This window comes from Eleutherodactylus coqui, chromosome 9 (genome assembly GCF_035609145.1).
Source record: "Eleutherodactylus coqui strain aEleCoq1 chromosome 9, aEleCoq1.hap1, whole genome shotgun sequence".
Lineage (NCBI taxonomy): Eukaryota > Metazoa > Chordata > Amphibia > Anura > Eleutherodactylidae > Eleutherodactylus > Eleutherodactylus coqui.
In genome coordinates, this window is record NC_089845.1 from 116,430,318 (window position 1) to 116,457,865 (window position 27,548).

Genomic DNA, 27,548 nt, shown 5'->3' on the forward strand with positions numbered 1-27,548 from the left:
ATGTGCACGTTTAACGCTTGAGCGTGCGGGTGCGTGGCGGCGTACTTGCGCTTGCACTCAAACACTTGCGCTAGCGACGGCTGGACGCTGCGCTGAGAGACATTGGTGGATGGGGCCGAGGACAGCGGAGGTGAGGATGTGGGTGCAGGCCAGGAGACGGTAGTGCCTGTGTCCTGAGAGGGGGGTTGGATCTCAGTGGCAGGTTGGGGCACAGTGGGAGAGGCAGTGGTGCAAACCGGAGGCGGTGAATGGCCTTCGTCCCACCTTGTGGGGTGCTTGGCCATCATATGTCTGCGCATGCTGGTGGTGGTGAGGCTGGTGGTGGTGGCTCCCCGACTGATCTTGGCGCGACAAAGGTTGCACACCACTGTTCGTCGGTTGTCTGCACTCTCAGTGAAAAACTGCCAGACCTTTGAGCACCTCGGCCTCTGCAGGGTGGCATGGCGCGAGGGGGCGCTTTGGGAAACAGTTGGTGGATTATTCGGTCTGGCCCTGCCTCTACCCCTGGCCACCGCACTGGCTCTTCCAACCTGCCCTGCTGCTGCACTTGCCTCCCCCTCTGAAGACCTGTCCTCAGTAGGCTTAGCAAACCAGGTGGGGTCAGTCACCTCATCGTCCTGCTGCTCTTCCTCCAAATCCTCTGTGCACTCCTCCCTCGGACTTATTCCAATTTCTACTACCTGAGTGATAGACAACTGTGTCTCATCGTCATCGTCCTCCTCACCCACTGAAAGCTCTTGAGACAGTTGCCGGAAGTCCCCAGCCTCATCCCCTGGACCCCGGGAACTTTCCAAAGGTTGGGCATCGGTCACGAGAAACTCCTCCGGTGGGAGAGAAACCATTGCTGCCCATTCTGGGCAGGGGCCTGAGATCAGTTCCTGGGAGTCTAACTGCTCCTCAGAATGTGTCATTGTAATGGAGTGAGGAGGCTGGGAGGAAGGAGGAGCAGCAGCCAGAGGATTCAGAGTTGCAGCAGTGGACGGCGCAGAACTCTGGGTGGTCGATAGATTGCTGGATGCACTTTCTGCCATCCACGACAGGACCTGCTCACGCTGCTCATTTTCTAATAAAGGTCTACCGCGTGGACCCATTAATTGTGAGATGAATGTGGGGACGCCAGAAACGTGCCTTTCTCCTAATCCCGCAGCTGTCGGCTGCGATACACCTGGATCAGGAGCTCGGCCTGTGCCCACACCCTGACTTGGGCCTCCGCGTCCTCGCCCGCGTCCACGTCCTCTAGGCCTACCCCTACCCCTCAGCATGGTGTATTACCAGTAGTGCAGAAACAGAACGCTGTAATTAAATGTGCCGCTTATTGGCCTGTGGTTGGAGGCTGACTTCGCTTACGGAACGCACAGTAGAGCCAGGAAAGAATTTTGCGCAAGCCCGCTGTAACACTTAGCTGGCTGCGTATTAATTAGGACTACTATCCCCAGCAGAGACGCAGTACAGTCAGGACGGTCACAGGCAGCCCAAATATATTTTTTTGTCCCAAATTTTTTGGGAAAAGCCCACTGCCTATATAGACAGTATATGTCTTTCACGTTTTTCACTGTCCCTGCCTCAACACTACTGGCCCTATACTATGTAAAATTACTGCAGACTGTTTCCCTCTGGACAGGATGACAGCAATGATGTAACAGGCAACGCAGAGCCAGGAAAGAATTTTGCGCAAGCCTGCTGTAACACTTAGCTGGCTGCATATTAATTAGGACTACTACCCCCAGCAGAGACGCAGTACAGTCAGGATGGTCGCAGGCAGCCCAAATTTATTTTTTTGTCCCAAATTTTTTTAGAAAAGCCCACTGCCTATATAGACAGTATATGTCTTTCACGTTTTTCACTGTCCCTGCCTCAGCACTACTGGCCCTATACTATGTAAAATTACTGCAGACTGAGGACGCAATGCTCTGCACGGCCAATATACAAAAAAAAAAAAAGCGCAACACTGCAAAAAGCAGCCTCAACAGTACTGCACACGGTTAGATGTGGCCCTAAGAAGGACCGTTGGGGTTCTTGAAGCCTAAAATCACTCCTAACACTCTCCCTATAGCAGCTCCAGCATCAGCAGCACTTTCCCTAAGCTATGTCAGAATGCATCTGAGGCGAGCCGCGGGAGGGGCCGATTTATATACTCGGGTGACACCTGATCTCGCCAGCCACTCACTGCAGGGGGGTGGTATAGGGCTTGAACGTCGCAGGGGGAAGTTGTAATGCCTTCCCTGTCTTTCTATTGGCCAGAAAAGCGCGCTAACGTCTCAGAGATGAAAGTGAAAGTAACTCGAACATCGCGTGGTGCTCGCCTCTAGTAACGAGCATCTCAAACACACTAATACTCGAACGAGTATCAAGCTCGGACGAGTACGTTCGCTCATCTCTAATGTACAACCTTTTGGATGTGAGGGTTGAATTGTTGTATTGTCCTACATCAAGGGGCCACAATAACACCTCTTTCTAACAGCTCCCCATCTTTCCATCACAGCGTCAACGCTCCCTCCCTGCATGGCCACATTGGCCTTTTACATTACCAATGCACCCTCCATTGCAGCTCTATATCCCCTGCTCACAGCACCAATGCCTCCACCCTGCAGCACCGCATAAACCTTTCCCTGCATTAACTCCCACACCCTGTAGTGCTACATTGGCTTCTCAGAGCACCAACTCCCCCACCCTGCAGCGCCACATCGGCTTATCAGAGCACCAACTCCCCACCCTGCAGCACCACATCGGCTTCTCAGACCACCAACTCCCTCATTTTGCAGCGCCACATTAGCTTCTCAGAACACCGACTCCCCCACTTTGCAGCGCCACATCGGCTTCTCACAGCACTAACTCGCCCACCCTGCAGCACTAATGCCCTCCTCATACAGCACCTCATCGGCCTTTGTTAGGACCCCATTCCCTTCCCAGCTGTGCTACATCTTCCCTCAGAACATGAATGCCCCCTCCATGCAGTAACACGTCCCCCTCACAGAATAATCTTTCAATCTCGACCCTTACATCACAATATCAGCACAACTTTTCCCATTTCCTTATAGCACATCTCCACCCTGCAGCAATACTACTCCCTGCGGCCCCTTTTCCCTTACAATATATTGACAGGTGCTTCTTGGTATTGAATCAGTATTTTGCTTCACTGCAGAGGAAAATGCTCACTGAAGCCCTACAGCAGCTAACCCCGGCAATCTCATAGAGACACAGACGATCGCACAGAAAGCCGATCAGCTGTCTGTCTGTCCAGCAGGGCGGGCACCACAAATAGCGGCAGCAGAGGCCACGGTTATGTACCCCTAATGCCACATCACTTCTAATGCCAAACCATTACCCCGTTGGTGTCCAAGAATGTATATTCCATTGAAATAGCCTATGTGGCTGGTATGTGGTCTATGGGGAGAGGGGCCCATTCCTTGGTGGTCATGCTCACTTATAAATAGGTGATGAGAACCTGCAGAGGAATGTGGTCTCTATATGTACTGCAATGTTAGCAAATGGAAAATGCACTGCAGTTATTAAAATGGGGTGGAGGTACAGACGTCCTGAGCGCGGCTATGATTGTGGTGGTGTCTGCCAGCTTCTGAAAGTAGCCTAATTTTTAAATTTGCTCTGTGACCCATTGTTCTCTAAGCCCACCACTGCCTACATCCAGAGGCGTAACTTAAAGCTTCTGAGCCCCAATGGAAAACCTGTAACAGGGCCCCCAACTATAATGCTTTATTCATAGTACTGGCCTCCCCATGTGGAGAAGAGAGGCCTTATGGGCCCCCTAAGGCTCCTGGGTCTGGGAGACTGCATCCCCTGCATCCTCTATAGTTACGCCAGTGTCTATATCCATAATCAGAGGGAACATATTGGCTCAGCTCCTATAGCGATTACAATATTTTACATGTAAACCTCATTTTGTGTATTGGCACATTCAATGCCTATAAAATTAATGAGTAGTTTTCAGGAGGTAGGGGGCACCATTTTGAACTTTGCCTGATGCAGTAGAGAGGCTTGCGTCACCCTTGGTATACAATATTTCTTGTATCATAAAGCCGTACTCAAACAGCAATATTCTGGTCAGTATTCTGCATCAGTATTTGTAAGCGAAAACCAGGAATGGGTCCAAAATATGGAAGAGGTGCATATCTTCCCATGATCCTTTTCTCTGTAGGTCCCATTTTTGGTTTTGACTCACATATACTGATGCGGAATACTGACCAGAATGCCGCCGTCTGTTATTTGTCTTCTATAGGATGAGCAATTTGTTTACAAGCTCGGTAAGTGAGATTAATGCCACTGACTCATGTGAAAGGTGACAGATCAGCTTTTCTTAGTAGCACCAGATAGTCTTGTCTCATCTACATGTAAACACATTTTGGGCTTAATTAAGTACAGCAAAGGTGTCATTTTTCTTTCTTATTTGATGCTGCTGACAGTAGCAATGCCTGACAATGAGACTCGTGCTCTGGCAGCTAATTAGGGAGACAGGAATTTATAACAGCAGCTTCCCTGTTGCAACAACCAGGATCAGAATTAAAAGGGTTGTCCGAGGCCTTTACTATTGGCACTTTACAGGATAGGTCATTAGTAGTTGATCGTCTGAGGGCCACCGTTCTGGATCCCTGTCAATCATTTGATCGCTAGGACTGCTGTCAGTGTGGTCAGTGCTGGGGTTAAATGTATGTATGTGTGTGTATAAATTACTGTTGTACTTTGCTTATGGCCCTGCCAGGACCTTCAGAGCAGTCATATGATTCTATTCCTGAATTTACAAAAAGGGCACACAGAATACCGCCCTGGTTTGTGACGCAGCAGCTTCTTACTAAGGAAGAGGGATCTGGGCTGGTGCGAGCTGACAAGCTCAAAAGGGGAAATCTGGAGCAGATCCCGCATAAAGACCGAAGTGACAACCAAAGAGACTAAATGCAGGAGCATCTGAATACCCAGTTTCAGCTTTGCCTGGTCTTGGGTGAAACTGTGCTGCAGTATCCCAGCTTCTTGGACAGAGGACGACCCATAAGGAACAGTGTTCAGTTTGAGCTACTGTGCTTGCATGTTAGTGTGAGGATAAGGACTATTATAAGGAAATCGTATATGCCTGCTAATAGGTACGAAGTTACTGCATGGACAACATTTACCAGGAACTGCTTAAATCATCACCAGAAATTTTAGACTATTCCAACAGTATACTGAAGGAGCTACCCAAATTCGCATTAAATGTGTGTTACTACCCTTGGCCAGGGTGTACTTTATAATGACCGTTATTATCACTTGAGGGTGCACACCTATCATTGCAGGCACCTCTTTCTTAAAAGGACTGTTTGATATATACAGGGTGATCATAATGAAAGTATCCCTAGTCGGAGATGTCTAGAGAAATATCTACTGGGTGTAATTGAACCAAACTTGGTAGGTAATAATACTATCCAGGACATGCGGAAGCAATCCATGTGAAAAAAAAATATTTACAAATTTCACCACCAGAAACTGGATTTTCAGCACTGTTGACTGGGCCATATTTAACTGTCTTGAAACAGCACTTGCACTGCTTGACTCTTGTAACAATAGCTGTAGCAACGTCTTCTGTTTGCTATTGAGATTTCTTTCCACATGGATCGCTTCTGCATGTTCTAGATGGAATTATCACCATGTTTGGGTCAATTACAATCATCAGATGTTTCTCTAAACACACTAAATTTAATGGGAGCTGTATCTGCAACTCTACAGACAGAGCATTCTGGTTTCAGCGCTGTCCATGCTGACAGCGGACCTGACAATCTACCAATCGGTGGGGATTCCGAGCGGCAAACCCCTGCCAATTAACTATTGATAATAGAATAAGTCACCTATAGTAAAAGTCCTGGACAACCCTGTAAAACTCTAATCCTGGCTTCTTAGCCCCTCATGTCACAGCATCTAAGTGGTTTTACAAAAGAAGGAGGCTCCGGCAATGTGACTGTGAAGTACCAATGAGTTGTCATGGGCCTAACAACGGCTCCTATGTCTACCGTATACAGGAGTCACCAATGCTTGGCTAAAACAGGACCTGATAGGATGCCAGTTTAACACCGACAGACATAATACATTGTAATACAGGAATTTTGCAGTGTATGATTGAAATGGTCAAAGGATCAAGTTCCCTAGTAAATGTCAAAATAATAGCCAAATAAAGTGTTTAGGAAAAAAAAGCTATTAAAGAAAAAGTTTTCATTGGAAAAAAATACTACTTGTGTCTTTACGTCGGTTTTCCTTTCTGAGGCTTGTAGAGGTGGAGGGTTCTGTATCGGCACCGACGTCCTTTCTCCTTTGCTGTTCTGTACATTATGCTGACTTCCTAAAGCTAAAAATAACAAGAACAATGCAATATCTCTAAACACTTGGTACAGAATTGCTGAAAAATTAGTTGAGTCGACTGTATTACTGCCCCGCTGAATCTATAGCGTCCTCTTTACATCTCAAACCTCTGGAATTATTTATAGCTTAATTCTCCGAAATGTCCCAACCATGAAGATGTTTATCTTGTTTTATAATCTGCAAGAGGATTAATAACCTGGATTGGAAAGGTGACCTCTGCGGGGCCGGTTACATGTATATCTCTGGACGCCGGCCAGCTTTATGATCAGACGGTACTGTTCTCTCTGTGGGAATATTACATGATGCATATAACGCAGTGCTCTATCACATTCCGGTATAATGAGTATAAATGTATGGGTCTCACAATGCCTGCTATTACTTAGGGATGTTTTTGTATCCTTACCTTATCCTTAATTCTAGGCACTATCCTAGGAATTATAGCACTGAGCCTCCTGATTCGTAATTATATAACAGGGAAGATTTAACCCTGTTGCATCTGGCCTTATTAACAATTCCATGTTGTGTAATGTGCTGCATAAGGCACCCATTGAGGTGCAAGGGGCTTACTGCACCTTCATATGTCTCCGACTTCAAATGAAGGTTTTTTCAGTTGGATTCCATACAAATACAAGAGTGAAAAAATATGGCGCAGTCCTTTAAATGCCGTATGTGTGAAGGTATTATCCCCTAGAGGCATGGCCATACTAATACCCTCATTAGCCCAGTGCATGGTATTAAAATGCGACCTCTCCCTCCACTGTCACCCCACCTCTGAACTTTTTGTGCCAAAATACCCATAATGCTCAGCAGGCTTCCCCAAGGTCTCCACCTACCTCCATGTGCAGTAGTCACTTGGCCGTCTTAGCACATGACTGCTGTGGCCAATTACTAGCCTCAGTGAGTACCGAGAGTGGGAATTGGCTGTAAACTGTCACGTGCTTTGATAGGCACATGACTGCTGGACCCTGAGGTGAGTGGAGACTGGTGCGAGAAGACACAGATAGGTGAGTAGAGCTGTTTATTATTTTTCAACCTCCTCAATACTTTTCAACTGTATCAACATCCTGAGAACGTGGAAACAGTTGAAATTGGTGCTACTGCCAGGGGACCCAGTGCAGATGTCCATTCGTCCTTTGGTTAAAGGGGCTTTGCCTAGAGGCATTACTTGTATAAGTCCTTCTTGCTGTGTAAGACATAGAACCCCAAGCGTGCAGATTTTACTGTGGAGTTTATTATTATTCAACCTCCTCAATACTTTTCAACTGTATCAACATCCTGAGAACGTGGAAACAGTTGAAATTGGTGCCGCTGCCAGGGGGCCCGCTGCAGATGTCCATTTTCACTTTGGTTAATGCGGCCTTGCCTAGAGGCGTTACTTGTATTAGTCATTCTTGCTGTGTAGGACATAGAATTCAGAGTGTGCAGATTTTGCTGTGGAATTGGGCTGTATTTCATTATGGATTTCTCCACATTTAGAGACGCGAAATCCGCAATTAAAAGGCGCAGCCGAAACTGGCACTGCAGTCAGATTTTGTGCAGAAACATCGCAACATGATGATAAGATTTGCAATGGTGTGGGTTTTTTGTTCCAAATCCGAATGCAAAATCTGCAGCAATTCCGGTTACGTGTGGATGTACTCCCAAAGATCATGTCTGGTTGCGAACCAATATTTTATGTATACCTTCAAATGTCTTAAAATAACAAAAAGCAAGGATGCTCATCCATCCTCACCCCCAGCGATCCAGTACTGCAGCCCCGTGGCCCTTCCAGTCTTTGTTGAGGAATGGATATCACCTGGCCACTGCTGCATTCTGGTGCCGTCCTCCTGGTATCACCGCTCAGATGCTGAGAGCCATGATGCCAGGAGAACGGCATCATAGGTGTTATCCGTTTCACAACATAGACCGGGAGGACGGCTAAGCTGCAGTGCTGGATTGTCGGGCAAAGGACAGATAGACTTAAAAATTGCACTGAAACATTAACAACCCGTTTGATTGACCTAAATAATGGGAATATTGGTTAATGAGATATGGTGACACATCCAGACTGTGCATTATAACATCTCATGTTTTATCTTCACAGATAATAAATTCCGTTGTCCTTCTTATACTCTTGAGTGCTCTTGCTAACCCAGACCTGTACCATATTCCAAACAGTGAATTGCGGAATGACTTCGACTTCATGGATGATGCCAGTAAGTAAATTACCATAACCCATTGGATGCCAAGTGATGGCAGCTTTTAATGCTCAGTTCAGGGTTCCTTGTGTAGGATCAGCTGGCAATTCTATGTCTTGCCATAAGCATTACATTCTACCAAAATTGTTCATGACCAACGTACCACATTGAGCACTACTATTAGACAATGTGAATGAGATAATTGAAAATGTGGTCCAAGAGAATGGTATACTATAAGCCATTACACTGACCACCGAACTTGCACAGTGGTCCACCAGTTTGGGCTGTGCACACTGGGGCAGCGGCATTATCATACAGGTAGGGTTATAAAAAGGTAACATCTCCATTACAAGGCTGAAGGGCAGATAACGCAAGAGCGACCATTGACAGTAGATGATGGGGACAACTCATCCCTTCCTCCCATAGAGCATGCCCACAGCATTCTGCCACGAACTACCACTCCACTTTTTCCTCAGTACCGGTTTGATACATATTTGCTTCTCATGCTGCAATTTCTAATGCAACTTGAGAAAATTCTAAAAACGCATTGATGCCTGTACATGTGACATTGAGAATGGTGATATTGCTAAACGTAGCCCTTTTTTTGAAGCCGAGTTATAAACATTGAGAATTAAGGCAAGAAGAAGGTTTTTTACACCTGATAAAAACTCATTGACCGACTTTGTAGTAATTTCTCTAGGTGTAAATATGCCATCCAATGGAGCCTCTACAATATGGAGGATGTGCGGCTTCACACCAGGGAGCCATAGTGCGTCTGAGCACTTCCATACAGGTTCTGTGCACACCGCTCAGCCTTGCTGAGAAGCCCTAAAGGACCTTTCACACGGGACAAAATTGTCCTCAGCATGCAGCACTGATGCGATTATTGTCAATTACTGCGGATTTTGTTGCGTTTTTTACTGCGGAATGCATTCTGTGGAACAACTAGTGGAACAACTAGTGGGGGTACCAGGGGGCAACAGGGGGGAGCTCTCTCTTTCTTTCTCCCTCACTCCCTCCTGCAACCCCCCGCTCACCCCCGGAATCTTTTCGCCCGATTAGGCAGTTACTTGAAAAAAGCAATGCTCAATCGAGTAATTGCTCTAAACGAGCACACTTGCTCATCTCTAGTTCCAGGACACCAGAGAAGGTGCTGATTAATACAAGAGCCACTGTCTAACGGTGTGGGGCACGATATATGCTGCTTTGGTACTAGTCTACCTTCTTTCAGTTTTTTATACTTTGTATTGTCAGTTTCATTGTATTATTATTGTATTGTTGCTTTTTTCCATTGCCTACGGATTACATGCAACTATCTGATGACTTCTCTCTCCTTCTGCTTTCTTTCTAGATATGTGCATTGCTACTTCAATTTCCCTCTTAATGATTCTCATCTGTGCAATGGCCACATACGGTGCCTACAAGGTATATTAAATCCTAGTCTTCTTTTATGTTGTACTACAGCAACTCTCCCACTTCAGGACGTTCCCTTGGGCATCATTAGGGCAACTTTACACACAGCGTGTGGCAGAGCTGTCAGCATTTTTGAGGGAGTTGAACTGCTACATTAATTATATCCGAATACACATAATTTAGCACTTTCCAATAGCTACATAAAGGAAGCATGATAGTCTTAGGCCCATCACACAGGGTCCCCCTCATTCTCTTCCCTCCCCCCATCACACAGGGTCCCCCTCGTTCCCTCCCCCATCACACAGGGTCCCCCTCTTTCTCTACTCTCACCTCCCCATCACACAGGATCCCCCTCGTTCTCTCCCCCCATCACATAGTGTCCTCCCTCGTTCTCTCCCCCCTCCATCACACAGGGTCCCCCCTTCTCTCCCCCCATCACACAGGGTCCCCCTCGTTCTCTCCCCCCTCCCCTATCACACAGGGTCCTCCTCGTTCTCTCCCCTCACCCCCCATCACACAGGGTCCCCCTCATTCTCTCCCCCCCATCACACAGGGTCCCCCCTCGTTTTCTCCCCCCTCCATCACACAGGGTCTTCCCACCCTGTTCTCTCCCCCCTCTCCCGCCATCACACAGGGTCCCCCTCATTCTCTTCCCCCCATCACACAGGGTCCCCCCTCGTTTTCTCCCCCCCTCCATCACACAGGGCCTCCCCACCCCGTTCTTTCCCCCCTCTCCCGCCATCACACAGGGTCCCCCTCATTCTCTCCCTCCTTCCCCACCCATCACACAGGTCCCGCTCACTGACCGCAGTTACTTTCACTAAGGTCTCTGCGCGGACCGGCAGATTCTCCTGCACACCGGCGCTTCCTCCCGGACCTCTGCTCAGACTCCTCCCCTATCTGGTTCTGCACTAAGCTCAACAGAGGGGAGGAGTCTGAGCGGAGGTCGGTAGGAAGCGCCGGTATACAGAAGAAGCTGACGGCCCGTGCAGAGACCTTAGTGAAAGCAATGCGGTCAGTGTGTGGAAAGGAGGCCTCCTGAGCCCCAGCAACCCCTATATGTACGCCTATGGCTAAGTGTATCCTTAGGGTTTCACCAGAAAGAGGGCAAATGAGTGTCCTTTTGACTTATGTTGGGACAGTATTTGTTGGTATACTTAAAATTAAGGTATGATATAATATGGCATAGTAGACTATGCCATTCCATAAAAACCGTATACAGTGAAAAAAAGGGTGACATAGTCTACTGTATGTCTATATAGTGGGGCATGCTGCAGTCATCCATCAGAGCTATATGTTAGGAACCTTTCCCAGTATACATGTCAAACAGTGGATGAAATCATGATGTGAATACCGCCTAAGAATACACAGTTAAATGTCTGGTATTTTAACAGCTTTCTCTTTCCTTCCTTGTAGCAACACGCAGCTTGGATTATCCCATTTTTTTGTTACCAAATATTTGACTTTGCTCTCAACTCCCTGGTTGCTGTCAGTGTGCTTGTGTATCCCAACACAATCCAAGACTACCTGCGACAACTGGTAAATATTTCTCTGTATTTTTCCATCTCTGATAAGAGCTGTTGTGTGCAGTCTTGTTGAGCAGATAGAGGAGGATGCAACCACAAGGATAGAGGAGAATGTATTCACAAGGCTCAGTATATTACTGTTAAAATATAACTATCTCTTCAAACAACTTCTGCTCATCTAATAGCCTGTGTGTGTCTCATCAATCTTTTAATATAATTTCATTAATTTGTTTTTTGTTTTACCACTGAAAATCATGTTTGAAGTACAGCCTCTCTGCAATCCACTGCTTGTCATTAGGCAGTCAGCTTCTCTAGTAACTGGGATGTTAGGACGTTTTTAGCTAACTTCACAGGTTTAGCTTCCCTGCACTTACACTGCTCTTAGATCTGCAGTCAGTATGTACACAGTCTGCTTCCCCTGTCTTATATTTACCTAAACTGGTATGTGCACTTATCTTTATGTTGTAAGCATTATACATCACTCCTTTCACAGGCTGAACTATATGGACATTGTCTTCATTCAGCCTAACATACTATGTTACTATGTTTCCACAACAAACTGTAGAGGCACATAGTTCCTACAACATATAGATAAGTACACATACCTGGTTGGGTAAAAATACAATGAGGAGAGTAAGAGAATATGTACACACTGACTGCAGTTCTGAGAGCTGTGTGAGTGGGGAAGTTAAGCCCGTGAAGACAGCCCCTTCCCCACAGCTAAAAAAATCCTAATTACAAAGTGAATTTATTCTTTTTTCTAGAAGTGATAAAAACATTGGCTACAAAGTGCATGTACTGTAATATTTACAGATTTAGATATATGCAAAATGTAAGTAACAATCCAGGCAGAAACAACCACTTTACTCATTACCCGAAAGCAGGGGGAATCTGGTGCAAGGCTATACAGACAGCATTCTGATGAATGAATAGGAGTTGTAGCTTCAGCCTGCAGCTGCAGAGCACTGATTGTGGTGGGGTGTGACTTTGACAACTGCAGCTGCATCTGAGGTGTGCCGCTGCATCAGTTCCTCCTCCTAGAGACTTTTGGTTGACTAACACTCCTAAAAATGTGTATTTGGGATCAAATCTATCTCAAACTTTAGTGACCCATGTGGGCCCATTTTACCGTTCATGCTAAAAGTTCTTTTGTAGTTTTCCAGCAGCTGCAAAAACCATATGTTGGGATTTTCACACTGAACACAACTATTGGATAGGTGATAAATGTGTGATGGCTGAAGGTCCAACCACCGAAACCCCCAATGATCATGAGAATGGTGGTTCCTGAGTCCCCTTTAGAGAATGGAGAGGTAGTGCACATGAGTGGCCACCTCTCCATTCACTGTCTATGGAAATAGCCAAGCGTTGCAATTGGCTACCTCCATCAGTCCCATAAAGATGAATGGAGCAGTAGTAATGCATGCCCACCACCTCTCCATTCACTGAGGGGACTTGGGGAGCGCCATTTTACCCTGTGGATAGATGACAAATGTTTTTACTAGGATAACCCTGTTAAACTGTGAACATGTTTCTCTATAGTCCAAATGCTTCTCTGTACTAAATGTGAGCCACTAAATCCTTTTAGTCTTGGCGACCTTTTTGACCAACAATGACGTGGTCAAATGTACAGATAACAAGATAGTCACTTAACCTTGAAACACATCTCCATGACATGACCTGCAGGTTAAAAGCACTTCTCTGTCTCAATGACCATGACAAATGTGAAAGCTTTGCTGTTTAACAGAGGTGCAAGAATCTGATTTTATTGCTATTTTTGTAATGAGTTTGTGTTTAATTCATTTACACATGGATCTCGGCCAGCATTCCCTTCTGCAGCGTCGGGATGACATAAATTGTGTTAGATAAGGTTCGGCTGTCTTGCCAAGCGAGGCTTTTAATATTTCCTTGTAAACGCCCAGTCTCTTTCTGCTTCATCTAGAAGTGGTGGCTAAGAATGATTATTATGGCGCTGAAGTAGTCTTACGTCTCACCAGGTGTTTCCTCATATTATGTCTCAGATACATGTTTGTTAAAGGGATTTTCCAGGAATAGCTGAATCCCATTTACTTTAACCCCTGAAGGACATGGCCTATTCCAACCATAAGGACGTGATGATTTTTGGGGGATTTTCATCTCCACTTTTCAAAAGCCATGACTTTTTTTTTATTTTTCCATCAACATCGCCGTATGAGGGCTTGTTTTTTGCATGGCAAACTGTAGATTTTATTGGTACCATTTTTGGATACATATAGTGTATTGTAAGACTTTTGTGATTTTTTTTCTGTGGACTGGTATGATTACAACTAGAGATGAGCGAACGTGTCCGTTACGGACACATCCGCACCCGGACACTGGCTTTAGCGAACACTGCAGTGTTCGCGCGTAAGTGTCCAGGTGCCGCCGGGGGGCGGGGAGATGCGCGGCGGCGCGGGCGGCAGTAGCGGGGAACAGAGGGGAGCCCTCTCTCTCTCCCTCTCCCCCCCACTCCCCGCCGCACCCCCCCGCGCTGCCACGGCGGCCCCCGAACTTTTTCGCCCGAACACCGAGGTGTTCGCAAAGTTCGGTGTTCGGGCGAAAAAGGGGCGGGGCCGAACGTGTTCGCTCATCTCTAATTACAACCATACAAAAAAAAATTCTAGGTGTTTCCACTTTTGTATAATAAAACCCTTTTTTTTTAAAAAAAAAAAAAACATTTCCTATCATTGCATTCAAAGTCACATAATTCTTTTGTTTTTCCATGGATTGAACTTTGTGAGGACTGGTTTTTTTGTTCTGTGACATGCTGTTGTTTTTTTTGGTTCCATTTTGGGGTACATACAGCTTTTTTGATTACTTTTATTGTGTATTTTTGGAAGCAAAATAAGCAAAATAAGCATTTTGCCTCTGTTTTTTAGGGCTCTTTCACACAAGCGAATGCGTTTTTATGTTTTCTCATCCGCACTATATATTCACCAGAATGGACATTTTTCCGCCATCACAACCAAAGTTTTCTTGCCCATTCACACGAAGCGATGTTGCACCCCGGAAAACCCTCACTGAGTTAAAATATTCAGGATGCCTTGCAATGCCTATACAGATGCACCTGTAAGCTTTTCACATTGTTGGACGCTGCTAAAATGCCCCTCCCTCCCTTTCTTGTTTCAGCTCCCGTAGGAGTCTATGGGAGCCGCTGGAGTATATTGGGTAAATGATAGCCACTGTATATATGCTGGCCGTATTTCGGTCACGTATGTTCCATTTTTAACGGTGTGACAAATTTACGCACCGTATATTCGCCCATGTGAACGAATGCATTGGAAGACAAAGCAGATGGTCGCGTATATCGGTTGGGCATAAAAACATCGCCGTTTATGCGCTCGTGTGAGAGAAGCCTCAGGATTCTTTAGTTTTTTGCCATGCAGGATAAATAGTGTTTACAATTTGTTGTATAGCTTATTATGGATACGCTGATACTAAATATGGGGGCTTTGAAAATACAAATGGGAAAGTGTACGAAAAAAAATTATTTTTATTTTCCATGTTTTTTTTACACTTATTTATATTTATTTTTTTAAGGGCTCAGTCACATGGGCACCGATGCACCCGTGTTTCTGCAGGATAAGACCGTTGCACTGCCGGTGCGGACGACTCTCCACACGGGCCGCCAGCTAGAACACATGTCCTGCAATGGAGCCGGTCATGCAGAGAGACGTCCACACCCGGTGCGGACGTCTTATCATGCAGTAACACGGGCGCATCGGTGCCCGTGTGCTTGAGCCCTCAGACATACTTCTGTCCCTGTAGGGGACTTGAACCATTAAAGCCCTGATCGCTAAAATAATGCACTGCAGTACTTATGTACTGCAATGCATTATGGTTCACTATAGCGATCGCAGACCATGGCAGGTCCGGACACCAGTTTATGGCATTCGGTTGCCATGTCAACAAATTGTCCCTCTGCAATTACATTGCAGAGTGCGAATGACGTCACGGTGGGAGCGGGGATCCCTGCTATTGCAGGTTGAGGTCGGCTTCTGAGCCTGCACCATCCACACGGTGTACGTTTACCTGCTGCTGCATCAAGTTTCCCCCAGCCAGGACGTAAACTTATATCTTGTGGCATTAAGGGGTTAAAGGGGTATTCCGGTGCTTCAGTATTAATGACCTATCTTCAGTATACGCAGAAACGCATGACAATATCACTCATATACATTTTTTATCTGAAAAATATATAACTCTAATGTATATACTAGCTGCATTAAAAAATGCAAGGTTGTTCGTGTATATGATCAAAGTATACTGGCCCATCCACCAACGCTTAGGTGAACATGTTTTGATCACACTATATACTAAGAACCTTGCATTTTTTAATGTGCCGGGAAAAAAAGCAAAAATAAAAAGTAAATCATCTCTGGTCCTGAAGGGGTTAATGTAATATTGTTTCTGCATTACAGTTAATGTTTAGATGACATCATCAGGTCACTTGACCACTCCGCGAGTCCCGGGTGTGACTGAGACATACTGTACTTTGGCTGCATTTTACAGCAAATCCTGGACTGTTTTTGTTTCCTTTAAGCGACCAAAAACCTCCAAGATATTTCGGCAGACGTCCGTCCGTAGGAAGAGCGAGGCGAGAGTAAAAAAAAAAAAAAGCAGAGACTGTGAAAGTGTTTTCTTCGCCAGCTGTTCCTTTCTGATGATGTTCCTGCTTTGCTAATGAATTGTTCTCTAAAGTCTTCGAAAGAGCATCTGCAGATTGTGCTGGCCGGTAACCGCTCATAATTGCAATAGATAGTCTGCGCCGTAATGTGATCCTCTTGGCTGTTCTTCCAGTACGACTCTAGAGAGCTGGCGCAGTTCTGTGCAGCAATAACATAATTGTAGCCGAAATATTACTGCTTAGCTTGCAAAGTTATAGAGGAAACAGTAGAAACCGGATGAAAATGAATCATATTGTGGGTTTTCCATTCTTTTAGCCTGACACGTATCTGGTCAAAAAATATTTTTGGATAAATTGTTTTTAGGAATTCCATTAGTTCACAGTATTTTGCCCACTGAGATCAACTGAACCTCAGTTAGATCTTTCAATATGTCATTTTAGCTTTTAGACTATATTTCCTTCCAGTAGTGCTATAGTCTATGACTATACTGACTCGTGTAATAGACATCAGTATACTCTATATGAATGGAGCGGTCAGGTACAGATCAAAATACCACTTACCCAGGCTTGCCTACCTGCCTGCTATACTCTACCGGCAACTGAAAGTGATACAAAGTTTAATATCATAGAATGGTAGCGTTGGAAGGGACCTCCAGGGTTATCTAGTCCAACCCCCTGCTCAGTGCAGGATTCATTAAATCATCCCAGACAGATATTTGCCCAGACTTTGGTTGAAGACTTCCATTGAAGGAGAACTCACCACCTCCCGTGGTAACCTGTTCCCCTCATTGATCACCCCCACTGTCAGAAAGTTTTTTCTAATATCTAATTTGTGTCTCCTCCCTTTCAGTTTCATCTCATTGCTTCTGGTCTGTCTTTGTGCAAATGAGAATAGGGCTGATCCCTCTGCACTGTGACAGCCCTTCAGATATTTGTAGACCGCTATTAGTTCTCCTCTCAGCCTTCTTTATTGCAAGCTAAACATTCCCAGATCCTTTAACCGTTCCTCATAGGACATGATTTGCAGACCGCTCACCATCTTGGTAATTCTTCTCTGAATTTGCTCCAGTTTGTCTATGTCTTTTTTAAAGTGGGAGCCCAGAACTGGATACAGTATTCCAGATGAGGTCTGACTAAGGAAAAGTAGAGAGGAATAATTATCTCACGTGATCTAGACTCTATGCTTCTCTTAATACATCCCAGAATTGTGTTTGCCTTTTAGGCTGCTGCATCACATTGTTGACTCATGTTCAGTCTATGATCTATTAGTATACCCACGTCTTTTTTACATGTGCTGCTGCTTAGCCCAATTCCTCCCATTCTGTATGTGCTTTTTTCATTTTTTTTGCCCATATGTAGGACTTTGCATTTCTCCTTGTTAAATACCATTCTGTTAGTCGCCGCCCACTGTTCAAGTTTTTCTAGATCTTTTTGAATACTCTCTCTCTCTTCCCTAGTGTTAGCTATCCCTCCTAGCTTTATGTCGTCAGCAAATTTAATCAGTTTTCCATCAATTCCCCTTCTCCAGATCATTTATAAAAATGTTGCACAACACTGGGCCTAGGACAGAGCCTTATGGTACCCCACTTGATACATTCTTCCATTTGGATGTGCAGCCATTTATGACCATTCTTTGAGTATGATCACTCAGGCAGTTAGGAATCCACCTAACAGTTGCCTTGTCAATCCCATATTTAGTCCTTTTTTCAATAAGTATCGTATGAGATACTTTGTCAAAGTCAAGATATACTATATCCACCGCATTTACCTGATCAACTCAGCAGTGATTCTTTCATAGAAAGAAATTAGATTTGTCTGGCATGACTTATTTGTTACAAACCCATGCTGGCTCTGGTAATTACTCCATTTTTATCCAAGTACTTGCATACATGCTGTTTAATAATTTGTTCAAAAATCTTTCCCGGTATAGAAGTCAGGCTCACAGGACTGTAGTTTCCCGGATCCACCTTCTTCGCTTTTTTGAAGATAGGGACAACATTTGCCCTTTTCCAATCTTCTAAGAATTCTCCTGTTTTCCAGGAATTTACAAAGATTATGGCAAATGGCTTAGCAATTACCTCCACTGCTTCCTTTAGTATCCTAGGATGTAATTCATCTGGACCTTGAGACTTGAATTCATTTAAGTCAGCTAAGTGTTCCCTCACCATCTCTCGGCTTATAGATAGCCTACATTCTTTTATTCCCCCAATAGCACAGGGAAGATCAGTTGATGTTCCATCTACTTTCTGAGAGAAAACAGATACAAAATAGGAATTTAAAAGTTCGGTCTTTTTAACATCATTCTTAACCAATTCACCATTTTCATCTTGTAAGCATCCTATAGCATCTTTGACTTTTTTTTTGCTTTTCACATACCCCCCAAATCCCTTTTTATTGCTGTCTGCCTCTGTTGCAAACCTCAATTCATTATTAGCTTTAGCTTTTCTGACACTTGCCCTACAGTTTCTGCAGACCACATTATAGTCTTCTTTCGATATTCCCCCTCTTTTCATTTGATAAACATATTTTTCTTCCTTTTAACATGTGTTCAAGTTCTGTGTTCATCCATCCTGGTCTCTTCAAATGCTTCCCATTCTTCCTTCTTTCAGGGATTGTTAATAGAGATGAGCGAGCATACTCGCTAAGGGCAATTACTCGATGGAGCATTGCCCTTAGCGAGTACCTGCCCGCTCGGAAGAAAAGATTTGGCAGCCGGTGGCGGGCGGGGAGCGGCTGGGGAGAGTGGGGAGGAACGGAGGGGAGATCTCTCTCTCCTGCTCTCCCCCCCACTCCCCCTGCTCACTGCCGCAACTCACCTCTCACCCGCGCCGGCAGCCGATTCTTTTCTTCCAAGCGAGCAGGTACTCGCTAAGGACAATGCTCCATCGAGTAATTGCCCTTAGCGAGTATGCTCGCTCATCTGTAATTGTTAACGATTGTGCTTTGAGAATCTCATTTTGCAATATTTCCCAACCTTCTTGGACATTTCTGTCATTAAGAACCTCCACCCATTGGATTCTTCCTACCCTCTTTCTGAGTTCATTAAAATCTGCCTTTCTGAAATCCAACCTTGAGGTCTGAGTTTTCTCAAGTCTTCATCCTCCATACCCCCATAGGGGGTGTTAATGATTGTTCAGTCAGAAGACTATCAGTCCCTGTAGGGTAAACAAAGGCAAAATTCAACCATCTTCAGTATAAGAAATATTAGATGATGTGTTGCGAAATATTGCACTGTGTGGGAAAATGCAGAACAAAGTTCCTTGTCTATCACACAAATTTTGACACAGATTTGAAAATGACTTAATTCTGCTGGTAGTTCAACAACATCAAAATCAGCATTTAGGCATGAGGATTTTGAGAACGGGATATTCTGCAGCATCTTGTGAAATATTCAGTATGTGTGAAAGCATGCTAAGGCTCTTCATACAGCAGGACCGAATACGCCCCCTCTCCGTTTATCACTGACTGGTATAATACAGTGCAAAACAGAAGCGTAATATATAAAAGTGATCAAACGATTAAATTTTTAAGTTCCCTAGTTAAACTATTTGTAAAAAAAACTTAATTAAGTTTAGAGAAAAAAATCCCAAGAAATTAAAAAAAAAACTTTTTCTTGCATAATTTCATGGAAAAACTCAAATATTAAAAAAAAACTATACAAAATTTTGGTTTTAGCACATCTGCTACAAGCTAAAGTATAAAATTCTAATGATTTTTACTACCTGCCGAAAAATGGAATAAAAAGTGGTCAAAAAGTCATATGTGTGCCAAAATGATGCCAACTTGTTCCACAAAAAAAGATAAGCCCTCACACAGCTGTGTCAATGGAAAAATAAAAATCGTATGAGTCTTGGAATGCATCAACAGAGAAACAATTTTTTGAAAATGTTTTTGTTATGTGAAAGTAGTAAATTATTTAATTAAAAATCTATAGAGTTGATATTGCCGTAATTGTATTGGCTCAGGGGATAAAATTATAGTGTTATTATTTGTACAGCACAGTAAAAAAATCAATGTTAGAATTGCTATTTTCTTCCCTCTAAAAACTAATAAAATTTGTACAATACATTCATACTACCGGTATGTACTTCATATGCTGCCAAGATATGATTTTTGGAATGCAACAATGAAAAAACAGCAAAAAAGCTTGGTTATTAAGGCACTTAATAGGCAGTTTCCACCTTACAAAGTAACTATCTGTCACTGCCATTATACCAGCCATATTAGTTCTTATGTGGGTAATTACTTTTTTATTCAGTGAACTAATGGATCCCCCTCCTCCCTCTCATGGCACAGGAACTTTCTTCCTCCCACCTTTTACTTTCACTCTACATGCTTAATCAAACCTATGTCTGTAGAACATAAAACATGATCTAGGGTAGTACTAATGAACAAATCAGTTGATGTGGTGACATTGCAATGAGCTCAAGTCAACAGGTGTAACTTGAGTGGTTGGTTCTAACTCACACCTAGTCACGGTGGTGCCTAGAACAGAGGCTCTTGCAGCAGACGGATTACACACAAATGATAAATGACTGCAGTAGCAAAATTTCTATGCTACGCCAGTGCCTTAGAGGGTGGACATGTATTTGCAGTGGTGAAATAATGAGACAAGTCCACGTAGATGGTGGTAAACCGAAGACACACAGCTTACTCAGTGATTGAAGAATTAACAAACAATTCGTACTTTGTAGATTTGCAATCAATGGCAACTTTAACAGATTATCTGATTATGAGTAAAACAAGCATTGATTCTTCAACTCTCTCTCTGTTAGGCAGGATGCGCCCGCCAGTCCAAAGGCCCATTTACACGGAGCAATGATCGCTCAAACAACAGTTTGAGTGATAGCTTTGAGCAATCATTTTGCATAAACTATTAAGTAGCTACCCAGCTACTTAATAGCTATTGGGCGTGCAAATGAAGCCTTTAGCTGAATGCAGTTCATAGCCCAAGGGCTCTTATCTACTTTCAGTTCTTTTGTGCTCCGACAGGAAACAATGCTATCAGCACTACCCACGGAGAATTCCTGATAAGACCACATGACGATTTTTAGGTTGGCCTGAATTTGATGATCAGCTAGCAGTGCACGAAAAGTAAACAATGGCCGCACATTTAGACGCAACAATTATCGCTCAAACAATCGCTTTTAAGTGATTTTTGAGCGATCATCACTCCATGTAAATGGGCCTAGTTATCTGGGAGTTGCTCCGGATGGTTATTGATAGAGGTATGAAGGGACTAGTGTAGGAGTGTCTGCACTTCCTTTGTCTGCTAGCTACGCGGGGACAAGTTTCACTCACATTTGAGAAGTGCCCTTTCCGTCCAGCAGCCGCAGAATCTGCCCTGACTCAGGTTCCTTTCAACAGATTTGAAATAAACTCTGCGTCCAATCCGAGTTCTGTCGGCTCACTACTCCTCACTGTTCTTTAGTTCCGGTGCTCTCCTCCAACTCCCGATCTCTGGTAACTTTGTAAAGTGGTGCAGCTCCTCACTCTGCTGCCTCTCTCTCTGCCTCCTCCTCCGACTAACTCCTCCACTTCCTGTCATTTCCGCACTTTTTCCTCCTTTGTTATCTCTTCGGAGTCAAATCTGCAAATGTAGAGTCAAGCAGCACTCCCCCTCTATTTCAACCCAGTCAGGGTGGGGAGAAAAAGCAATGCAAAGGCGTAGGTGGGGACATCGTACCAAAAAAAGCACCCAAATTAGTCCAATAGTCAGAGATAAATGGCAACATAAATGGTAGATACAAAATATCCAAGCCTTTATTGTTCCATATTTAAGAAAAAATATATTTTTTATCTAACACTTATGCTGCCGTATATATATATATATATATATATATATATATATATATATATGATCTCTTTGGAGTCAGTCACAGAGGTCATCTGTGGCATCTGCAGGTGGTCTTGTCAGTGCCTCAGAGCTGAATCACACCTAGGGGCAAATGAGTTGTGCAGAAAGTCATCAAATTTTGTAGCACTCAAGTGTTGTCATTCAATGTTGTACGCGTTGTTATCTTGGATGGGTAGATGACTCTCTGTGGATTGGTTTACACTGATGTAATGGTGTTGGTTTTATATATATATATATATATATATATATATATATATATATATATATATATATATATATTTGTATATTTATATATATTATGTTGCCATAAAATCCACTTTTGACTCTCTAGTCTTCCTTGAGGCCCTCAGGGACAAACTTTGAGAAGGGGATTGGCAACTCTGACTCAATTTACGCTAGTCATGCATTAAATTTTTTTTCACTATTTTCTGAACTTCGACATCAACCTACTATGTTCTATTCAAAAAGATGTTAGATTGTGGCAGAGAGGCCTTTAGACTACCATAGGCACCAGGGACTGAGTGTGATCGTTACCTCTGCTCTGTTACTTCTATGTCTACCGCTAGTTTGTAAAGTACTTGTCTAGTCTAACACCAACTGACCATAATGATATGAGAGCCATTTCTTGAAGTTACAGGACATGCTTCAGGATAGGATTACACAGCGACCCTGGAAGAAACCTGGGTGACGCTACTGTGACCTGCAGATTGCAAAAAATTAAACCTCAGTGAATTTTACACAAACTGAGCAGTCGCGATCACAGCAACTTGGGAGCAGCACCACAACCCCATTGACTTCAATGACAGTGCAAGATCACAGTACTACACTGTTTTTTTTGATCGCATGACCCTTGTCGCTGCTAAACTCACCATGTAGTCCTAGCTTTATCATGATGACCAATTAGTCCCAGTCCAACAAAATATGTTTTATAGGAATAAATCATATTCCAGAAGGTTTCACTGGTTTGCTCCAAATTGGTTATAATGAGAAGCTTCATGCATGAATATATGTATTTGAACTCACGGATGCTATCCGTCAGCCCCCACAGTCTTCTGGTTTATTCAAAGGAAGTACAATACAAAATATACTGAATATGACGTACCAATTACATGCATGCCCCCCCCCCCCCCAACATCATAACAACTCATGATTGGCCTAGTATGTAATGACGCTAATGATTAACATATGTTTATGCCCCAGGTGTATGTCGCTATGTGAACATGTAATTCCTATATACCCAAGTAGCATCGACTTTATTAATATTCCAATCTGGACCAAAAGTATGCAGTCAGAGATAAGAAGTTCCTAATCTAAACTCCTACCCCCTTCACTTCTTCTCTTTGCCCCTTGCCAGCTGTTTGTAATGGGAGGGGGCGGCGCAAAGGGAAAGTTGCTAAGCTCCCACCCAGTCCCACCCCTTCCCATTGCTGGCAGCCGACAAGGGGCGGAAAGGCGGCGGAAGCTTAGCACACTAGCTCCCAAGCCCTCCCCTTGGCGGGAGACGGTGAGGCGGCAGAAAGGGGGAGGCAGTTTGGCAGAGCTAAACTGTCTCTTCCCACCTGACGGCATTCCAGGACTGTCTGAACGGGTGCACAAACGGCAGATTTGTGTGCCCATTCATGCGATTTTCGGTCGCGCTGTGGCCGTGACACGGCCAACTAAAAATCGCTGCGCTCGTGTGAAAGAGCCCTTATTCTTCCTTCTTCTTCTTTTCCTATGTGCAGAGCTTTGTCCATCAATTAAATGTCAGATGATATCATAGAGCAAGCCTGTGCATATGCATACTAACAATGGTAATTCACTGACTGCTTGGCTAAGTCTCTCTAAAGACCAAAAAAATGACATTTGCTGTGTCTATAATCTATTCCTTCACATTGGACTAAATGTGCTATTACACAAATGGCGCTAATGTTCATGATTTAGAGGTAATTGCTGGGCTGCACCTAAACTTGCAATCAGCACTAAATAGCAATTACTAACGGCAGCCACTAGCGCTCATGTACTAGTACCGTAATGCCAAAATGTGTTACTTAGTAACGCATAGAGCAAAATCACATATGAATAAATGGATGATCCATGTAACAGAGTAAATCGGAGTGAACTAAAAACTAACAATCTCACATAAATTGGTTATTTTCTGTATTTTATTCCCGCAGTCAGAAATGAGATGCTGAACCTTTACCGAGCTCAATAATAAGGGGGTCCAGCTATGAATCATGCATGGACAGTATTGAAGCCCCATAGTTTGCGTTGGTCCTAAATAGTTTGCCCTATGAATCTATTCTGCTTCTGTCCATCATTATAAGGATGATGATTCCAAATACACTTGACTGTGTTTCTACCCTAGAAAGAAACTAGCTAGAATTACGAGGAACTTGCATTGTTTTGTAAAGTGGCCCTTTCTTGGGAATGTTACCGGCACTGTTTGTCTTCCCCTGACAGGTCCGCTATAAGGCATCAGCCGTGGATGTCTCCATGGGGCACAACTCATGAGGCTTGAAAGCTTTCATTCCACATAAATGTAATAAAAGTAAACACGTCCCATAAGTCTGCGTTTCCTTATGTAATTCTGGCCTCTAACAGACCTCTACAGCCTTAATGTCTTGCTTTGTGAAGGATCGAACCAGGAAACGCTCTTCTCAGCAAGGATGGATGACACATGCAATTTATTATTGTATATTTTCTGACTTTGCTTTTAACCGCATTGTGTTTATTTTGCAGCCATCCAATTTTCCTTACAAGGAGGAGATCCTTTCGGTGAATCCCACCTGCCTTGTTGTGATCATTCTCTTCTTTATAAGTGTCATCTTGGCTTTTAAGGTAAGTGCTTTGATGTCTTATATAGGAGGAGTGTCATATAACTATGGGTATTTTTTTTATTATAAATGAGCCACAGAATGTATTAGTTATCTTTCATTTATTTTATGCCTTAAATGATCTGTCTGCATCTATATCAAGATACTGAGGGTCCTGTTATTGGGGCTTTCCTTCTATTAGCAAGAGCTGAGTCAAGAACCAGCAAGTATGGAGGGCCACCAATGTTGATTATTCATGTGACAGCCATTGATTTCAGCTGAAATCTGTTTAAAGAGGGTGTTTGTATCTATCACAACATATTGATGTGGTAGGGGTGTTCTGTGATTGGGGCTCTCCTTTGTTAACAAGAGCAAAAAGCTGAGTTAAGAACAATCAAGTGTGGAGGATCACCAACGTTGATTATTCATGAGACACCCGTTGATTTCAATGGACCAACATGTCAGCTGACACCTCTTTGAACTTTCCTTCCCTAAAATTACAGAAGCACTTACTAGCTAACATTCATTAATAAAGAATTGTTTTGCTATAAGACAGATAGAAAATTACAGGTATATGTAGAGGGTATGCCAGGGTGCCCAGGCACATCCCAACACGCACTATCTGGAACACTGTAGAACCTCCAAACCTCCAACTAGGAGCAAGTACACAGGAGTGCACATTTCTCAAGTCTCTGCACAACAGTCTGGTGGACTTTGCCTTTAAAGACTGCTGTCATTGTTTGGGGCTTGAATTCTGGGATCAGAATCTCAATCCTCAAGTACCCAATGCCACCAAAGCCAAGGGATGGGGCTGAGCATTGTAACCTATCCTTCCTTCATGACCCTGTGAATAAAAAAATAACTTAGCCTACTAATTGGAAAAAGAAACAGTGCCACCTTTGTGCAGTGGCTGTGTCTGGTATTGCAGTTTAGCCCTCATTCACTTGAATATGGATGAGCTGTAATACCTTGTCCTACTCTCAATGGATGTAGCTGCATCCAGTCTAGGCGGTGTTCTGTGAGTTAAATGCAACACCGGCAGCATATAATCTGATCCATCAGTGATCTGATAATCCGTCATCTCTCTCAAAATGGATTTGACAGTGAATTGAGAGTTAATGATTTGTGCAGGAGGCAGAGGATGGAGAATAACGGACCGGTAAGCAGGGAAAAAAAACTTTTTTTCTAGAAAGATATATTGCAAAGCTACATATATATGCTAAGACTATTGATTCATACAAAGTTTGGCAGAAAATGGAACCAAGGCCTCTACAGCTCAGGAAAAATGAGAAGGAGGGAAGAATGTGGGACACAATTTGAGTATAGTGAGGGTAATTTCTCCCTCAATATAGCAGCTGTATGTGTCTGGATGGACACTCACCTGGCTGAGTTGTGCTATGCTGGACACAACTCCATTTAACATTCGCACTGATATCAATGGGAGGAATTCTTGCAATCCTGGCTGGATATTGGGGGTCATTTCTCCTAGGACTCTTCAACTGGTGGAAATTGACAGGTGTGGAAAACAAAAAGTGGAGAATTCGCATATTGGAGCGCCACCATCAAAAGCTGTTTTTTTTCTCCACTTGCTTTCCACAGAGTTTGTTGAAATGACAGTAACCATTTAAGGAAACGATTATTTCCTTCCCTCTTATGTTATTGTCCCAGCTTACATCTAGAAATAGTATTTACTTCATTTCTATGGAAGTTTGGATGTAGTCCTAAAGTTTTACATCTGTTCAGGCAACACTTGAATAAACACTATTATGGCACAATTCTTGACTTGGCGCTCTCTTTACGAGGATCTCACACTAATCTAACCATGTTATGGCTCTATTAGCTTTTTCTATTACATACATTTGGAAAATAATTCCCATGACGACTCTGGGCCTCTTTGTGTAAAGTTAAGAACTCGATTTGAACTTGTGAATGCAAAGCATAACAATGCATAAAATTCCTCATCGTTAGTTTTTTCACACTTTTCTATTGGATATATCATGAGGGACTGATCAGTAGGCTCTCGGCTGTGGGGAATCTAATTTGCCCGAAGAATGAGCTTGCCTAACCCCCTCTTCCTGGATGAGAGGTTGGTGCTCTGCCTTAAAGTGTAAGGGACAGATCGAAAATGCCAAGTGACGAAGGTGCTCAGCTGTTTTATGGCTATCATTCATTTTAATGCACTTTCAGAACCATTGGAGCTCTTTGCAGTAAAGCTACAAAATTACTATTTTTATAGTGTGCATATATATATATATATATATATATATATATATATATATATATATATATACTGTATACAGGAAAGAAGTTGTCATGGCTCACTTTTCGTGTCGGAGGATCGGAACCAGGGTGATATCACAGCGTCAGTCCTGGCCCCCTTGATGCTCAAACCTCACACCTATGCATACTCATTGTCATTTCAGCGCTAGACACCAACAGGGTCACTTCTCTGCTGCTATGTGGATACATCGGTTAGCTGGGAAGTGTGAATCCCAGCTGGCCAATCAGCTTTAGTTTGTACACATATATTCTGGCTCCTCCTCACAGAGAACGCCAGTTATACTCTCAGTCTGAAGGTGTTTGTGGTCAAGTTAGTACCTCTTGCTTCGGTCTTGCATCTCAATTCAGATTAGGGTTGCCACCCCGATTTTTTTTCTCTTTTCTTATCTAAAAATCACAGACAGACAAACATTTTTACAGATGCATCAGAAAAGCATAACGAATGAAACAGATTGATAATGAACACATTACAAGTATTGATTGTGAACTGTAAAATGACACTAATTACAATCTCAACCTGCTCAA

The 27,548-nt window shown here is 43.6% G+C and overlaps 1 protein-coding gene across 1 annotated transcript in view; it reads left to right on the top strand.

Moving 5' to 3' along the window:
• Positions 1-27,548, top strand: part of LAPTM4B (lysosomal protein transmembrane 4 beta) — an 82,740-nt gene that overhangs the window by 33,806 nt on the left and 21,386 nt on the right. The window contains exons 2-5 of the mRNA XM_066578374.1: positions 8,420-8,531; positions 9,865-9,938; positions 11,343-11,465; positions 24,670-24,768. Coding sequence (XP_066434471.1) covers positions 8,420-8,531; positions 9,865-9,938; positions 11,343-11,465; positions 24,670-24,768 — 408 coding nt within the window. The remainder of the gene's footprint in view (positions 1-8,419; positions 8,532-9,864; positions 9,939-11,342; positions 11,466-24,669; positions 24,769-27,548) is intronic.